Source organism: Penicillium paradoxum, assembly GCF_028828445.1.
Source record: "Penicillium paradoxum strain IBT 22861 chromosome Unknown utg000005l_segment0_segment0, whole genome shotgun sequence".
Taxonomy (NCBI): Eukaryota; Fungi; Ascomycota; class Eurotiomycetes; order Eurotiales; family Aspergillaceae; genus Penicillium; species Penicillium paradoxum.
The window spans coordinates 2343106-2360085 of NW_026643183.1; the positions used below are offsets into that span (position 1 = coordinate 2343106).

General features: G+C 48.2%; 8 protein-coding genes across 8 annotated transcripts; 4 read left to right on the plus strand and 4 right to left on the minus strand.

The window, feature by feature from the left end:
• Positions 1-118: 118 nt before the first annotated feature.
• Positions 119-583, minus strand: N7457_005895 (GFA family protein; the record flags this gene model as incomplete). Its single annotated transcript, XM_057176939.1, has 1 exon — positions 119-583. The coding sequence occupies one exon, from the start codon at positions 581-583 to the stop codon at positions 119-121; it is 465 nt and encodes a 154-aa protein (XP_057031241.1).
• A 1448-nt stretch (positions 584-2031) lies between these two features.
• Positions 2032-4642, minus strand: N7457_005896 (uncharacterized protein; the record flags this gene model as incomplete). The annotated part of the gene is given in 6 exon segments (XM_057176940.1): positions 2032-2492; positions 2540-2713; positions 3868-3988; positions 4055-4345; positions 4364-4499; positions 4581-4642. Coding segments are annotated over 6 exon segments (1245 nt in total), but the record flags the coding sequence as incomplete, so codon positions are not given.
• A 306-nt stretch (positions 4643-4948) lies between these two features.
• N7457_005897 (uncharacterized protein) lies at positions 4949-5641 on the minus strand (the record flags this gene model as incomplete). Its single annotated transcript, XM_057176941.1, has 2 exons — positions 4949-5479; positions 5588-5641. The coding sequence occupies 2 exons, from the start codon at positions 5639-5641 to the stop codon at positions 4949-4951; spliced, it is 585 nt and encodes a 194-aa protein (XP_057031243.1).
• Positions 5642-6832: 1191 nt separating this feature from the next.
• N7457_005898 (zinc finger MYND domain-containing protein) lies at positions 6833-7813 on the minus strand (the record flags this gene model as incomplete). The annotated part of the gene is made up of 1 exon (XM_057176942.1): positions 6833-7813. One exon carries the CDS (start codon positions 7811-7813, stop codon positions 6833-6835), a length of 981 nt encoding a protein of 326 aa, XP_057031244.1.
• A 739-nt stretch (positions 7814-8552) lies between these two features.
• Positions 8553-9341, plus strand: N7457_005899 (MSF1 domain protein; the record flags this gene model as incomplete). The annotated part of the gene is made up of 1 exon (XM_057176943.1): positions 8553-9341. One exon carries the CDS (start codon positions 8553-8555, stop codon positions 9339-9341), a length of 789 nt encoding a protein of 262 aa, XP_057031245.1.
• Positions 9342-10016: 675 nt separating this feature from the next.
• On the plus strand, positions 10017-10273 carry N7457_005900 (uncharacterized protein; the record flags this gene model as incomplete). The annotated part of the gene is made up of 2 exons (XM_057176944.1): positions 10017-10087; positions 10144-10273. The coding sequence occupies 2 exons, from the start codon at positions 10017-10019 to the stop codon at positions 10271-10273; spliced, it is 201 nt and encodes a 66-aa protein (XP_057031246.1).
• Positions 10274-11762: 1489 nt separating this feature from the next.
• On the plus strand, positions 11763-12612 carry N7457_005901 (uncharacterized protein; the record flags this gene model as incomplete). Its single annotated transcript, XM_057176945.1, has 2 exons — positions 11763-12303; positions 12362-12612. 2 exons carry the CDS (start codon positions 11763-11765, stop codon positions 12610-12612), a joined length of 792 nt encoding a protein of 263 aa, XP_057031247.1.
• A 1265-nt stretch (positions 12613-13877) lies between these two features.
• On the plus strand, positions 13878-16111 carry N7457_005902 (PPN1 endopolyphosphatase family protein; the record flags this gene model as incomplete). The annotated part of the gene is made up of 4 exons (XM_057176946.1): positions 13878-13999; positions 14054-15234; positions 15284-16013; positions 16075-16111. The coding sequence occupies 4 exons, from the start codon at positions 13878-13880 to the stop codon at positions 16109-16111; spliced, it is 2070 nt and encodes a 689-aa protein (XP_057031248.1).
• Between the last annotated feature and the right edge of the window lie 869 nt (positions 16112-16980).

Here is a 16980-nt window from a genome sequence, read left to right on the forward strand (position 1 = left end):
ACCTGACAGAGACCCACCTAGAGCGGAAGCTAAGCTAGATCCCGCCGGTGATATAGATCGCTTGTGGATGAACCGAATCGATTTGCATATCTCGTTCTCTTGTCAAAAGACAGAATATCTAAGTAACCAAAGGATTTGGCTGAGGCGGCCCCTCATCCCATTTCTCCACGCCCTCGGGAATGTCAATGATTGCCTCCTGGCACCAAATATGAACTGCGTTTCGCAGCATCTCTTTGTTCATATCTTCCAAGCAACCGCCTTTCACATTGGTGATAGCCGAGAACGATGGCTGTTCGCCAGGTGCGGGTACGGCATCCCGGAAGCGATGGAGAAGCCGCGCGCCACAGCTTTTGCAGAAGAGACACTCCATATCGCGTCCCTTGGTAGTGACACGAGTATAGCTGCCGACTAAACCGGAGGTTGACTCGGGAAGCTCAAAGTACGGAAATGTTGCGGTGATACCGAACGCGGACGAGCTTTGGTGCTGGCATTCTGTACAGTGACAGATCCAGAGTTTCAAGGGTTTGTCTGTCGGTGTTGTGAATTGGATCTTGCCACATTGGCAGCGGGCTTTCATACCCATGTTGACTGGGTGGAGACGGCGATTTGTTAGGGATGCGCGGTTCGAGTTCAGTGAGGGGGAGAGCCGAGAGCGATGCGGGGATCCGCGCCCTGTATGGACGCCTAAGTGTGCCACCTGTTCATAACTCTTTGATTGGGTAATATTGCCAGGCATTTTAGTCGTCCGAGTGTCAAATGCCTGGTTTTGCGGAACCCGAGCTTATCTGATGGTAAGTGGGTCTCCTTATACGGCGTGTCGCTATGTGTACTAACCGTCCTTAGGCTGCCGTTCGCGCTTTTTGCTATATCGGCTGTGACGTTCGATACCAAGCCGGAGCCGGAGCCTTTGTAACGTGCGAGGGCTAATATTGGAGCCTTCCGTCTGAAGAATAGTCGCAATTTGTTTATCGGAAAGACCAACTTCGGAGATAAGCGTCTTCAGTCTTTCATGTAAAGTAAGATCTGTAGTGGTGTATGGTTTAACGGCCCTCTCGATTCCCCATGTATCAAGACGTCTCCTTATTGTAAGGGATGCAACAGTGAGGCCATATGTATCGCGTAGATTGACACATATAGCATTTGGAGATGCGCCGCTTTGAAAAAGAGAGATGATCTCATCTTTATGCGCTTCAAGATCAATGGTTGGTCGCACCATTATGGAGTATATGGGTATAGCAACGAAAGAGAAATTGAAACCGTATAGGCTTCGAAAAGGCGGTGATGATAGCGGGAAGACGGCGAGGCAATTATCCAATGAGAGGGTTATGAACACGTAGCCCTGTCATGATATAGACATTCCTTACAACAACCCTGTAATACACCCTCACCCAGCTACTAGAGTAGCCAAGCTATTACCACATGGTATGAGGGTCTTCCATTCTAGCTATGCACATGAGTTCCTACTACCTACACTTATGTAGAGTCTGTGGTGACGATCCCTGAAATATGATACGGCTTGAACCTACGCCTTAGGTATCTGGTCAAAATGATACTCCTCTCGATGCTTGTAAATACTAAATACAAAGATCATTTTTTCTTGTGCTATTGAGATTTTGCAAATATCGCCATAGTTTAGACCTCCGCACCAGCCCGCAAAGCCCAAAGCCCAACCCGGCCCAACCCGCAAATGGGCTGGGCTTTGGGCCCGGTCTCTAGGCCCATCGACGGCTATGGGCCTAGGGTAGAAGCCCACTGGGCTTTTATGGGGGCCCAATGGGCCTCAAACAATACAAACATGCCTATTCTTGGCAGATACATAAATAATGCAGATTTTTCTGGTATTTTTGAGTATTCGGATTACTGTCAAAGCCCCAAATTGAAATTGACCAAGTCCTCATGGGAATTAAGTCAATTGAATGAATTGACTATGGATGAGATCAATGAAACTTGATAAGATTAAAAGATTGATTAATGAGAGATCTAGTCAGGTTTCACTATCTACTAATGATACTCATATAGTTTATCATTAACATGTTTCCTCTTCCTCCCTGATGTACGCACTTGAGATGGTCCAGCAGTGATAGTAGTATTATCATCATCATGGCCAATATCTATCAGATCCTCAGAACCAGTTATATCATTATATTCTTCAGTATCACTGATCTCTTTAACTTTAATATCATCCAGCTGCTCATCCTTCTCTTCTATCAGGATCTGGGTCTTATCAGACCCGAAGAAATACTCGAATTCCTTTGCATTCTGTACATTAAGGTCAAACCTTGATGTACAGAGATATAGCATCAGCTCTTCAATGGTGCGCGACTTCAAAGAGCCACGCCGATAATGGTAGATATCACGCGCAGTATTGAATAGTCGTTCTACCCCAGCGCCTGTTGCTGGAATTGCGAGCATATCCCGTGTAAGTGTAGCAATAGCTGGAAAACGGAATTGATTCTCTCTCCAGAAGGAGAGCGGCTCGGAATCAGTTATATCTATATCAGATTAGTATTAGATAAAGAGATGAAAGGGTTTCACATACTACCGTCAAGATACTGTGTTAACTTATCTATAACCGGGCCCGGCATAGCTTTGGACTTTTGGCTTCGAACTAAGTCATCAAGAACTGATCTTGCTGTTGATCTAGAAGAGGACTCTTGCGGGTCCTGAGTAGTGGTAAGACGTTCCTGGATCGGAGTGAGTGCGTCTTGGAATGCTACTCGATACTGATTACGGAGTTCTTTGGCGTCAGACCAGTCATCAGAAAGAAAGAACTGGAATCTACTATCCGGTGATAGCATAGTACAAACTGCATAGATATACCCTCGTATTCTATCAGTCTCACTATAGTATTCGCGTAGTTTTGAATAGCTAGCTTCTAGGGAGGCAAGCATTTGCTGTTTCCATATAACACGTTTTCGTTGTAGCTATATCTTCGATCGTTCAAGATGCTCAAAGAGCAAGTTATAGATCTGGAGGACACGATGCGATGTCACATCTCGAGTCTTTGAAAGGGCAACGGTATAATCAAAGAATAGCTTTGTGAGGTAAAGAAGATAGTCAATCTGGCGCTATTGATTATTATTAAGTGCGAAGTCTTTACAGTCAAACTGTTCACAGAACTGCGCGATAAAGGTACGAAGTCTTTTCGCCCGGCGGAGCATAAGAAACGTCGAATTCTAGCGAGTCTTAACATCTTGAACAGGTATAAGCTTAGCCCCCTGCCCTAGCTGAAGACTGAGGAATGAATCCCGGCGCTGAGGACTGGCACGGATAAAGACTGCAAGACACCGTATTCTGTTCAAGGTATGCGAGATATCCTGTTTCTTGGATTCTGCATTTGTCTTTACACGGCTCATTTGACTCTCTGTCCATCGAGTCTCTGTTTGCTTATTCTCTGGGCCTGCTTTAAGCCGGTGAAGTAGCTGGTTCAGGCTTAATTGGATCATATGTGCAAGGCAGGGGATACGGATAACATTGATATCCGCGGATAGACTCTGTTGAAGTGTATCAACTAGAGTCTTGTTATTTGACGCATTATCAGTTGTTAACCCAAAGATTCGGTGCTCAATCTTATACTCAATAAGAGTATCTATAAGAATAGCACTTAGGTTTATACCTGAATGCGTTCTATGTAGGGGTTTAAAACCGAGCAGCACTTCGCGGTAGACCCAATCAGCGTTAATGAAATAGCCAGTGATAGCCATAAACGCCTGCCCGAAGGGAGAAGTCCAGCAGTCCAATGCAACCGAGATCTTAGTATACTCTGGTAGCAACCTCAGTGAATCCCGTTACCGCTTTTTGACACACGTAGATAGCTAACGCCGGATTGTATCAGCAGATGGTATTGTTAGAGGTTTTGGAGCTAACTACGCTTGTGTAATAAGACGACGGAAGGCCTGATTCTCAACAATTTGGAACGGAAGCCGGTTAGTAGTGACGAACTGTAAGAGCTGATCCTCCTAGGCATCTTGCGAGAACGATTGATCGACTAGATAACCCTATTTAAATAGATATACTAGTTAGTACTGTAAGAGAATGATAGCGTTTTACATACCGTTTGAAGAAACTCTTTCAGTTGCCCCTTTTGTCGCCGTATTCCTACGGCCTTTTGATAGGCTATAGTCTGAAGATGACGGGTAATAGTCGTTGTGCCATAACGACTAACCTTCCCACTAGCATCCTTCCTACCACTAGAAGGGTGCTCGAGAATTATATCACAATTCTTACATATAACCTTCGGTTTCCCAGTGTCTGTATACGCCGCTTGCTCAAAATACTTCCAAGTCTCCGAGGCAGAACCATGCGGTGACTCCCAAGAGATCGTGTTATGAGATCCGTAGTCAGTCTATAACCACCAGTCGACCCAGTCGCGATGATTTATGCCGTTGTAGAGAAAGTACTGGCCTTTCCTACCAAGACCGACTCGTTGGAAGGGTTCAATGGGATCCGGAGCGACCGAGGAAGCTATGGAAGGCTGGATAAATGATGAATTGAAAGTACTCAACGCCTAGCGGGAGATCGTGGGGGTAGCGAGGTCATTGGACGAGGTAAAAAACGGTAGTTGATCGAGCTCAACCTACTGCTTAGAGTCGTATAGGCTCAACTGAGATGATCCAATCTCGGTTTGCTGGCTTTGGGACATAGTCAGTCAATGAGTTCTTATATGGATAGTAGGAAGGTTTTAGAGGGATAGATGAGTGTAAAGGGTAAATTTGATATTACCTTCCTCCTAATACTTTTCATGAGAGAGGAACTGATTGAAAAATGGGCGGATATAGCAAACAAAAGATGAAAATCGTGGTCCTATATATTTATCATTGGCTATATCTTGCATATTAAGTGGATCTAGCCCATCTAGAGCCCAAGAATAGCCCAAGAATAGCCCATTCCCCGCCCATTTACCAATATTTTGTTGAAAATATTTCACCCAGTAGCCTATAGCCTAGGCCTAAAAGGGAAGTAGAGGCTGATTTATAAAGATAGTAGATTCGGGTGATTTAAGCTTGATTACAAGTCTCCATTGAGGAGAAGGGAGATCAGTAAGAGATGGTTGATTACCCCATTGGCGCGTCAAATTCTGAGTGAATTGAAGCCATTGAAGCCACTGGAACGCCCATAGAGACGCCCATAGAGACGCCCACTGGAGCGCCCATTGCGCCCATTGGAAGAGGCCTTTCACAGTAGTTACTAGCTCTCCCAGGCTAGTAATGACCTCTTTAGTAACCGCCAGCACGTCTTTTGTTTCCCTCAAGACCTCCTTCGCGGTAATAACAACTTCTAACACTCCCAGTAGAATGCCCTTAACGGAGGAAAGGAAGGCGAGGATATCCACCACAGAAACGGACTTCATAGCGGCCATCGCGGCAGACATCGGAGCAGGCAGCGGGGTAAAAAGCGCACCGAACAGCGCAGTAGAAAGCGTAACGAACAGCGCAGGGAACAGCGCCGCAGACAGCACAGCAGGGATCGCGAACCTCGGCTACAGGATGATTAGCATACCAGCGTATAGTGCAAGGAACAGAGAGGTTCACTTACCACCACCGTGACAAGGGTTTCGTCTAGGTTCAGCGGTTTCAAAAAGAAAAACGGGGCAGTTCAGTGCTACCAACAGCGATATAGTCAGATTCAGCAACAGAGACATAGGGATATAGCGGTTACCTTGGTAGTAGGATAAAGAATGCTCTCGCGGTGATAGTAAGGTGTAAGAGAGAGGGAGAGAGAGAGAGAGAGAGAGAGAGAGAGAGAGAGAGCGAGGGAGAGAGGGAGAGAGGGAGGCAGACGTGGTATTCACATGACAACCTAAAACTGGCATTTGAAGCTTCCCAAGTTCAACCCGTATTGACTCCCCAGATCAATAGAAAGATGGACCTACTTCTGTACACACGAAATATATATATTTGCACATTGATTCTCTGTCAACTGTTGAACCCCCGTATTAGGCTAGATCAGGGCCGGCGCCGAGATCTTCCGCGGTAAGCATACAGACTCGAACATGCGTAAAAAACAGGCATTAATCAGCAGGTTTATGAGCGCCAAGACTGTCTTTATGCATACAAATGGGCTTTAATGGGGGCCTCATGGGCCCCCATAATGGGCCATGGGCTTGGTTGGGCTTCGAAGGTAGGGCCCATAGCCCACTGCTGGTTGGGCTATGGGCCTGAGGTCCGGGCCCAACCAGGCCCATTGCGGAGGTCTACCATAGTTTCAGAGTCAATTGATAGAATATCAAGATGCTGAAGATCGGTCTTGCCTCACTGTGTCGGGCCATGAAGACACTGACATGATATATATATAAAGTTAACCTGGTGATGTCAAGTTTTGGTGTAAACTACTTTGAACCGGCACGTCGCCAAGCCGAAATCCTAGTTCTACACGCTCAGAAAGCCATCAATGTACCGCATCGACAGGAACACGGTATAAACCAGCGAATCCCAAGTTGCGGCGGCAAAGACCGGTATTCTGAAATTATGGCCCGATCAGACGCCACCTCCCCTTGATCAAGGTGCTTATTACAGTTGAGCGTGTCCTACCGAGGATTTTGAATTTCGCAAAGTCTATCTTCTTCTCGTTCGATTTGGATGTTACTAGTATTTACTGCGAAATTGCCGCCTTTGGTTATAGAAAGTCCCTCCCGATTTGGGGTTGTTAAATGAATATACGCATCTTAGGTGTTTGATGTAAAGTGTTTTTAGAGAAAAAAAGACAGGAAAAAAAGGAAATCACATGAATTCAAGACTTGAGCTGTGTGATTGACTAAAACTACTATCACATTTCAATATCGATTCAAACCTCAGAAGGTTCCTTGTAGACTGGTGTGGACTGGATACACATATCAAAGGTCGTCCGCCATGGCCAACCTAATCGCCGCAGTGGCCTCCAGGTTTTCGAACCAAGAATCATAGGTCAGATTCAAGGCTACCTGCATCTGTTCCGCACTGCCAGGTGAAAACGTCATCGGATGAGCTCGCACATGTTCGGCCGGGTTCAACAGAGCCGGCCAGAAGTGCGGGTTCATTGAATGGACAGCCTTGTACAAGGTACAAATCTGGGCCCTGAGCTTCTCAATCTCCGAAAACCTGTTGGCACAGTTCACAATATGAGGGTTATGGGCGATGGACGAGTCTTTGAATCTCATCGACTGCTCGGCGCCTTCGAAAGCAGCGGCGCGGCCAGACTCAATAAGTGGGAGGTAAAACAAGTACAGGACCTTGATCTTGAGTAGTGTAAGCGAAGTGAGAAATGGAAGATCTATGAGATTGTCACAGAAAATGTCGACTGGCTCAAGGGGATTGGCGTTCTTGATGTCAAGGTACGGCTTGGTGGTATCGCCCCAATCATAGTTGTCATCCTGGCCGGTCGTAGCCCACCACTTCAGAAAGTCGTAGCACTCCTGTTCCTTTTGAAGACGGATCATCAAACTAGGAATGACATGTCGCGAGCCCATGTTGTCACTGCGACAGAGTCGCAAGTTTTCCATCAGATGATCAAGCTGTGCCTGAACTGCTTCGACGTTGTGCACACGATTCAAGTTGTCCGTCAGGGCAGCGCGGGCGAGCATGTAGGGGCGTGTCTCGACAAGGTCCCAGAATTGTCCGATGTCGTTGGTAAAGACTGTAGCTGAGCGTTCCCGTAGATCCTTTTCTGCTTTCTCCATGGCAACGCGGGATCTTCTAATCGCGCTGCAAGCAGATTTGTGCTCTTGGCGATGAGCTTTCTGGTGGTCGACTCCGCAGTAGGGCATCACTTTGCAGCCACTGCAGCGGAGAACTCCATCTTGCTGGCCGCAGACCCCACAGCCAGATGGGAGCGACATTGTCTTTGATAGAGACGTGGAAAGGGTGGAAGAGGGTTGATGGAATGGATACCCAGACGGGTGTGAAAGGTAAAGAGCTGTCTGCTTTGCAGAAGCCGGTAAGGCTTGGAGGGACTGGGGCTCTGAATCTGGTCAGCTTGTTTAGCAAAGGTGCACGTGTTGTATTTGTTTGCAGACTTAAGGCTTCATCTACTTACCCAAACAGGAAATACGGCTGCTTTGGATGTGCTCGGGTTCCTGCCACAATATTATGAAGCTTGAGTAAGTCAAGCTCTATAAATTAACTCGTTCGCGTCAAACCTGATAAGCAGCAGGCTTGAGATATTGTAGGGATGTTCGTCGCTCGTTTAAACCGTAGAAGCATATCCAAGCAGGCATTAGCGCTCTTACATCGCAGATTAAGGGATCCATATTCAAAATCTACATTGAAAAAACCATTGAGTATATGTCGACTTTCTCAGGTAGTTCAATTGGACCACCTAACTTCAGGAAACGCAAATGCATGGGAATGTATATAATCGCGACGACCGACCTAATTGCGGGCCGATGATAGGCCTCATCCCCGGACCACGTGAGATACATGTGATAATCGGCATCGGATTTGACCCGGAGTATTATTGATCCGGCGTAGGCCCCACTTCCAGCTTTGGCACGCCTTCGCAAAAAGTACTGGGTCAGACGACTCCTTGCCCTTTCTACCTCTCAATCAATCTATCTACATGAATCACTGAATGCCATCATGAAGTTCTTCGAAAACACATTCACCTACGACTACTCCTTTCCTGCTGTGTCCCTCGCCTACTTTCTCCGCTATCCCAATCCGTATTCCCGCCATGTCCTTACGACCGATGTCATCGACAGATATGTTGATCCTAAGACTCAACGTCTGCACACCATTCGGTTACACCTCAAAAAGTCCAAGGTTCCATCGGGAATTCTGAAACTCCTGCCGAAAGGCATTGGAGGCTCAGACAACTCCGGCCAGAGCTATATCCTTGAGAAGACCATTGTTGATGCCAAAGAGGGCTGGATGGAGACCGAGTCCCGCAACATGGAGTGGACGGGTATCCTGAGCGTCGTTGAGAAGCAAGTCTACCAGCGCCTCCAATCCGAAGAGGACCGCCTCGCCCTTGATGGCCTAGCCGTCGATAAGGTTTCCGAGCAGACCAGTGTCAAGACTACCGTTACTTTCCGCTCCCGACTCGGGCAGGGCAAGCTGCTCGGAAGGAAGAAGATTGATACCGGTGATCATGAAGATGAAGAGCCCCGCAAAGGATTCTTTTCCTCTCTTTCCACCGCTGGCATCCAACGAACCATTGAGCTTATCGGTGTGAGCCGCACCAAGGAAGCTGTGCTGAAGAGCAAGCAGGGCATGAACATTGTCCTCGAGCGTTTGCGCAGTGGTGGTGTTGTTGGTGTTCTGGAAGGCATGCGCCAAGATCGAGAGGCAGCTTTCGGTCCTGACGGCCCGTGGAAGCGTGTTTGGCTGCAGGGCAAGGACCGTCCCATTGAAAACGACAAGTCATGATTGACATTACTCTCTGTCTTTCTGTGTCTTTGCTTTATTCTGGGTGGTTTACCCATGATTGCATTTTTATTCAGCGTGGAGTTCTGGCGTGGGGATATCGTCGACACTCTCCCCCAATCTTTTCTGGCTGTTGATTTTTGAAACTGTAAATGTCTATCTGTTTGCATGCGGCGAAGCGTCTATGTTGTGTGCATGTATTTTATGGAGCATGTTTAACGCTCATTCGAAGGATCATTGTACATTATGCGTTGAATTTTTATCTGTTTCCTCGGGTTGGCTGGCTTCCTCACCTCTAATGAAAGATCACTATTACGCTCGCAATATCCTGCCTATACTTGACCATCATGTCATTTTCGATATGAAACATTGAAGACGAACCGGATATTTCAACGCCACCATTCAGCCAGCTGGTGTGGCCCGGCTCACCGGTGCTGTCAGCCCTATGGGCGATGCCCCCGAGACCGCCCAGAAAATGTGGCCCATCGCGGAAAGTGGTGCCAATAGCAGCCTACCCGGGATGAGCATCTGGCCTGAGCCGATTCCCCGCAGGCACGACCTGGAGAGCTTTGCCAAAAGAGCGAATGAGTCCCATTGAGCTTACGCGGTTTCAATCATGGGCAATTCCAGCCATCCCCCGCCCCATCGTTGATTTTCAGTTAAAAGCACCATTCCTCCATGGCAGAGCAGTTTGCCAATTCCATGGACATCGTTGATAGCAAACAAGATGGCCTCGCCGGTACCTGTGGGTAATCGCATGGCTGACACGATTGACAGAAAGCTTTCTCGTGAGATGCACTTGTAGAGGCACCAAGCCCCTTGCCAAGTTACACGAGGCGCAACTAGCTGAAATTGAAACACTGCGCTTGAGAGAGACAAGTCTCCGCAGCGTCACTGCTGTGAAGCCGCTTGGGTATGAATTCCAACAAGACTAATGATAACCCTAGTGCGATTTTAGCTAAAACCGGGTCGCGATTGCTTTCTTGTCCATTTGTCGTCTGAAGTTCTAGTGTTTCGTTCTTGTTTTCTCTCAATTGGGACTAGTAAGGCGTGCTGTCTTTATGCACTCTGTATGCTTCGTTACGGTTTCGGACGTTGTCCGCTCAAAAAGATCACCAAATGGCAGAAAAGCAGAAAGTGGAATTTCATCAATATAGGACAGCAGTGGCCAAGTAGCCAATCCCGGACCCAGGATTGTGTTCCAAAGATTTTTTTTTCTGATTTCCAGCCATTGCCCGGAGCATTAACCCAAAAGGCCGACAACCTTGGGAAGCCCCGGGGGTTTGCCAAAGTGGATGCTCTTCGCGATACACCAAATTGCGCGCTAACGGGGAGTCCGCCAAGGGTCCGTGGCAGGAAATACCCAAGGAGCGTGTGTCTCAGACCCAAAATGACGCAGATGGAATTTCAGGAATGTTCCAATTATTCTTGCATCAGAATACCTATTGGAGCGATCACACCTGTACGGAGTAAGGACCCCCGATTACGATCGGAATACGGAGTCCTCCGTACCTAAGTGTAGGAGATGCAGGTGATCGGGGAGGTATCTTGCCTATCGCGTCTGGATTATTTGTTGTTCGCCGATGCGAATTCCTTCACCTGAAACGTCTGGAATGAAAATGAGGTCATGCAAATCCATGCGAAGTACTCCGTACATAATGGGAGATCGGCCTTAAACGGTTCTGAAAAAAGAAAGGATCTGAGGTATGGAGTGCGAGATCGAGCAATACCGTGATACTCTACTCCATACAAACCACTCAAAACACCCAAAATCATGGACTCCGATCCCCATTGAGAACTCCAAATTAAATGGGCCGCGTGCCTCGCAGCTGAGTGGTTGGACCCTGCTTCTGCCCTGTCGAATGTGCGATCCCCGTCAATAGTTTCCTCGTTGAGCGAGGGCAATGCGGGGGCTTTGGTTTAGCGCGTAGCCAAACCCATTCCAATGAAAAGGGGGTACCTGGAAGGGACTTTCCTTTTGCCGGTCTCCACTACCCTGCAGCAGGTACCTCACAGGTACTCAGGTACCCGGGTAATGGGAATGCACCGGAGAAACAGTTGCAACTCTCCTCTCTCTCTCTCTCTTCTCTCCCTGTTCCTTGGCAATTCGGCACTTATCTGGCTTTGGGTTGGGGACAATTATTTATTTGTTTTGGTTTTTTTAGGGGCACTTGAAAACCCTTTTTTTTTTTCGCTTTTCACCGAGACTAGTGTCGTTTTCTCGAAGGGACTAGGTATTGCGGGGACCCGTTTCCCTGGCTTCCGTGAGGTTGACAACGTTTTATCACGCATTACACAACTCGTTTATTACGCCTCCTTTTCCCTCGTCAGATGATGAGCTTGCAACACTTGCTCTACTCTCGATTATCCTGACTTTGAGGGCCTCCGGGGTCACTCGTTGGACCACGTATCCTTCCGTCGCCGATGGCTTTCAACATGAGTCTACGGTCTCTGGGCCTGTTGCTGGTATTGCTACACACGGTATCGGCTCAGTTCTGTTCGTTCTGGAATAATGGATGCATCGACTCCCTCGCTCAGACGGCAATTCGCTTTGACCTCAAACCTCTCTTCCCGGACCCCGTCACGCTCTACTACGGCTTCGATGCTAGCACCTCCGGCAAGGGCGATGGGCCGATGACCAAGACGGCATTCTGGCTGGGTTTCCAAAACAAAAATGTCAATATCGATGCAGTCGATTCCAATCGCACGTCGGAGATCGGTCTCAGGGTTGGAAACTTGACCGGTACCCCTTCCGGGGCGAACAATGGATGCGATGGAATTTGGGGCGAGGATTGTTCTCGGGATCTCAAGAGTGCTCTACGAAATGGCATCTATCATCTCGCGGTGTCGGGCGAATACTATTCCAAGCCCCTTGAAGTCACTCTCAACAAGATGCTCGTGAAGAAGCCGCCTCTCCCTGGATGCTCGCCTTTTGTCTTTGATGTTGCCTCGATTCCAGTGCAAGGTATGTCGATGTTTCAATAGTTCTTCCCCTACGGATATCATTGTCTGACTGTTTCCAGATTTCGCCAGAGAACGAGTCCCCGATCGGAATGTCACCATCATGCCACCTGGCTCAGGTGCTTGGCCGTGGCAGGTCTGGTACCTTGATCACATGAATGCCCACAAACAAGCTTCCCAGGTGGCGGTTGGTATCATCAGTCGTTCCCCTTCTTATAATAGCATACCGCCGGATGGCCCAGATGATATCATGGTTGAGCTTGTCTGTGTCCAGGCTCCCTCCAGTGGATCTTCTAGTGTCTCTCAAGACTAGTCTAGACTGTAGAGGTCGGTCTTTGGACCGTCCTCGAGTCTTTTTCTTTCTCTTTTTCCTCTCTCTTTCTGCATGGTCGATCCAGCACAGCATTTCCCCTGACTACTGCCGATCCTCGGCACTTCACTCGCAAATTTGGGTCTTGCGTGTCAAGCCATACCGACATTTCATCGGGAGCCACGATCCTGGGCAACATTGCAGTCGATCAATTTCATTTGGTACAAATTCATTTCATCTCTGACTTGGAATGACAATACATCAATGTCCCGATTAATTCTCGACCCACAGTACCATACTGGTCATTTTGAAAGCTTGGGAAGTTTCAGTTGAAACAATTACAATAACAAATGCCTATGAAGATCAGCTAGGCAGTTCAATATTTCCAGCGACATTGCAATAACTTGGATACATGTCTTTCGCTTCATGTAATCCACCAAAACCCTCAAGTCGCCGCTGCAGATGATTCGACACCTCCGACAGTCAAAGATAGTCGGCGAGTCTACACCAACAGGCTTCGGATATCTGGAGATCAACAATCCCCGGAGCCATCAGCCTGCTCCTTCAATGGCACGCCGTGTGGTGGAGTCCCCGGCATTACAAAATAACTAGGGTAGTGATATTGCGCGGGACGATGTATGCGAGTGAACATATCCCCGTCAATCCATCTCAAGTTTCACCGCTTTGACTCTCCTATTTTGGGTACACGAACGCTCCACTCCCCCTGAATATTGGCCAGCCCTACCATCGACCCGCCGTGCATAACAAAGTTGCTTCGGTCTTTGTTCTCACACCAGACTTCATACCGCCATTTACCTAGTCTGCCGTGTGGCATCTTGGGTCACATGGTGGATAAGTGGTGGCCCAGTTCGACCTTGAGAGTTGAACATTGCCTAAATAGGCAGTCGGTACAATCTAGGATTTGGATACCAATTTTTTGATGTATCAGAACAACTTGGAATGGTCTTGGAGAGACTCATCATTCGATAAATATATGCTAAATAGCAAGCCACATTGAAGTTCAAGTTATGATCGTTGCCACCTAATTAGCTAGTCCCGACGTCAACGTCGCCTTCCCGTCAGGTATACCTCGTGCCCACGTGCGCCGTACCTGCCCCAAGTAAATACCCACCGTCTATTTTGACACACAATGTGGACTCAACCCTTTGCCTCGTTCTTTTCTTTTCACTCTGTTCGCTGTTAGCAATTCTCCTCGGGCTTAAGGCTGTGTTTTGCCTGCATCAAGGGGCCATTCAAGTCTATTCAAGATGCCACCTCTTCTAGCCTGTCTAGGAGCTGCAATTCTAGCATTCAATATTGCTTTCGGGTCTTCCCTCCCCGGCGACTCGTCATATGTGGCTGCTGCAGGATTTCCAACCTCTGCGTTCTCGTATGGCCACTGTTGACATGCCAGGATGCCTGTATTTGCTAATCTGAAGGACAGATCCTACTATGTTTCCCCTGCCCTGCCAACCAAAGAACCTCAGCCGATCATTCATGACCCAGCGCTCAATCTCACATTCCCTCATGAACTAACCGACCCGGATGAAATTCCGGATAATCATGATGAGGTCTATTTTCCTGTGCCGCCAACTCATATGCCTGCGAAGAAGAGGTATAAACTAGTCCAGGAAGTCGTGGCCAATATAACCTACATACTCAAGTCGGAAGATTCGGGCTCAGACAATAATTGCACCAGGTGCAAGAGGGCTTTGGCCGTGGCCAAGCCTGCCGCACTGCATGCCCCATCGCTCGTTCCAGATGCCATGGTCGACCTCTGCAAATCGTTCAATTATCACAACAATGAGACCTGTGCGCAATACTTTGCAACTAACACATTTGGTGCAATCTGGACGCAGGTGTTGGCACACGCTGATGTCGAAGGACTGGATGGTGAATATATATGCCATTTTCTCGGCAGGAGCTATTGCGGTGCACCGAGAACTAGCCCACTCGATACGAACAATCTTTTCCCCAAGCCTAAGCCCGTGGATGCGCAGGCTCCCGAGGCTAGCGGTGAGCGAATCAAAGTATTGCATCTGTCGGACTTCCATCTCGATGCGCGATATGCCGTCGGCTCTGAAGCGAACTGCACATCCAACCTCTGCTGTCGGAGTGACAACTTCAATGATCTTTCCGAGGATGAGCCGCTGCTATCGGCCTCGGCATATGGATCTTTCCTGTGTGATACCCCATATGATTTGGGCTTGGCCGCTTTGCAGGCTGTCGGCCCTCTGAGTGGAACTGGAAAGGGAAAGGACGACGAGCATCTCGCGTGGACGCTTTATACGGGCGATCTTGTATCGCATGACCCTGCTCCTCAGATCTCTAGGGAATTGGTTCAGTACACAGAGACTAGTATATTTGGCATGTTCAAGAGTTTCCTGTCTGGCCCTGTCTTTGCGACGCTTGGGAATCATGACACGAGTCCTGCGAACATTGATTCCCCGCACAACCTGCCTGGTCGTCTGGGAGAGCAGCAGAGCTGGAACTATGAGCATCTGGCTGGACTGTGGCAGCATGAAGGGTGGATCGGTCGTGAGACCGCTGATGAAGCCAGAACACACTATGGTGGATACTCCATCAAGACACATTATGGACTGCGGATCATTTCATTTAACACCGGTACGTCATTGCTACATGACTTGATGGGTTTGTGTGCTCACTCTGGCAGACTTATGGTACCGGGATAACTTCCTGAACTTCATCAACACGACTGACCCCGATAACTCTGGCATATTTTCCTGGATGATCGATGAGCTGCAGGCAGCCGAGGATGCCAATGAGCGTGCCTGGATAATCGGCCATGTCCTCAGTGGCTGGGACGGAACCAACCCACTCCCTAACCCGACCGATCTATTCTACCAGATCGTGGATCGCTACTCGCCTCACGTTATAGCCAACATCTTCTTCGGACATACTCACGAGGACCAATTCATGGTGTACTATGCCAATAACGGGACTTTACAGGATGCAGATACTGCGCTCACTACCGGATGGATCACTCCGAGTGTCACACCTCTAACGAACCTCAATAGTGGCTTCCGTCTGTACGAAGTCGACACGGGCGATTTCAACATCTACGAAGCATACACGTTCTATAGCAACGTGTCAGACTACCCGGCCCTCGAGCATTCGGGTCCGACGTTTGAGATTGAGTACTCCACTCGCGACGCATATGGACCTGCAGCTGGATGGGACGAGGATGCGCCTTTGAACGCGACGTTCTGGCACCGGGTTACCGAGGCAATGGAGAGGGATCCGGAGCTTGTCAGATTGCATAACACTTACCAGGGAAAGCGGAGTGTCAAGAGTCCCGATTGCAATACTGCTCAGTGTCAGGAGGCTAAGGTCTGCTATATGCGCAGTGGCAGTGTGGCATTGGGTAGTCAATGTCCCCCAGGGTGAGTTCCATGCCAATTTGATGTAACACTCAGGGAGATATATCGGTGCTAATATTCCTAGATATGGATCCGTGCAAAGGGCGTTTGAGGGGAAGTAGTGGGCGGTGTGGAAACCGTGCCTGGTCGAGCCCGATACGGGGTCTTATTCATATGCAGCTTAGTTGACAATGTCCCAATCGAAGACAACATTTCGTGCAAATTGATCAGTATATACCTAACTTGCAAGGCTCCGAGGTAGTTTAGGGAGATCAAGCATTAAAAGCGGGTTCCGTAACTCGGTTAGCGTGTGGTGCTAATAACGCCGAAGTTGAGAGGTATTTTTTTTTTTTTTTTTTTTTTTCTTTTCTTGATATTCATATTTGTGTGAATATATATATATATATATTTCTTTTTCGTCTCTGTTACCTATTTGAAGGTTGGTTATGCCGTCAGCCCAGATGTTGTATAACCTCCAAGGTTGTCCGCTGTTCCTGGTCGAAGGGCAAATTGTGGGTAATCCCGGGGCCGTCGATCATCCGTGAGGGGAACCCCATCATGATGGATATACGTGGGCAAGGGAATGTCCAAAGATTCCGCTCAGAATACAAAGTAGAATCGGGAATGTCGAGAAGGAAAAAAATCAGGAAAAGATCAAAGAAAAAAAAAGGCAGTGGAGCCATTCCAAGACTAGTCCAGTCAAGAACTCATCATTGACCAGGAGTGCAACCTTTATGATTTCATGTCCAAGAGAAGCGAGTACGACAGCCCACGACAGCCCACGACAGTCCAATCGCGCCCGCTGGCTCCCGGATGCATGACGTAGCCCCGCCTTTTAGCTTTGGAGCTTTTTGCTTTCCCATGTCATCACCGACCTCCGGAGCTTCCGATTTATAACCTCGTCTCCCCAGCTGCTGGGACATTAAATCGGCCAGAGGACCTTGATCGAACGATAGTTCTACAGAAAACTAGCGACGCGACATCTAACTAC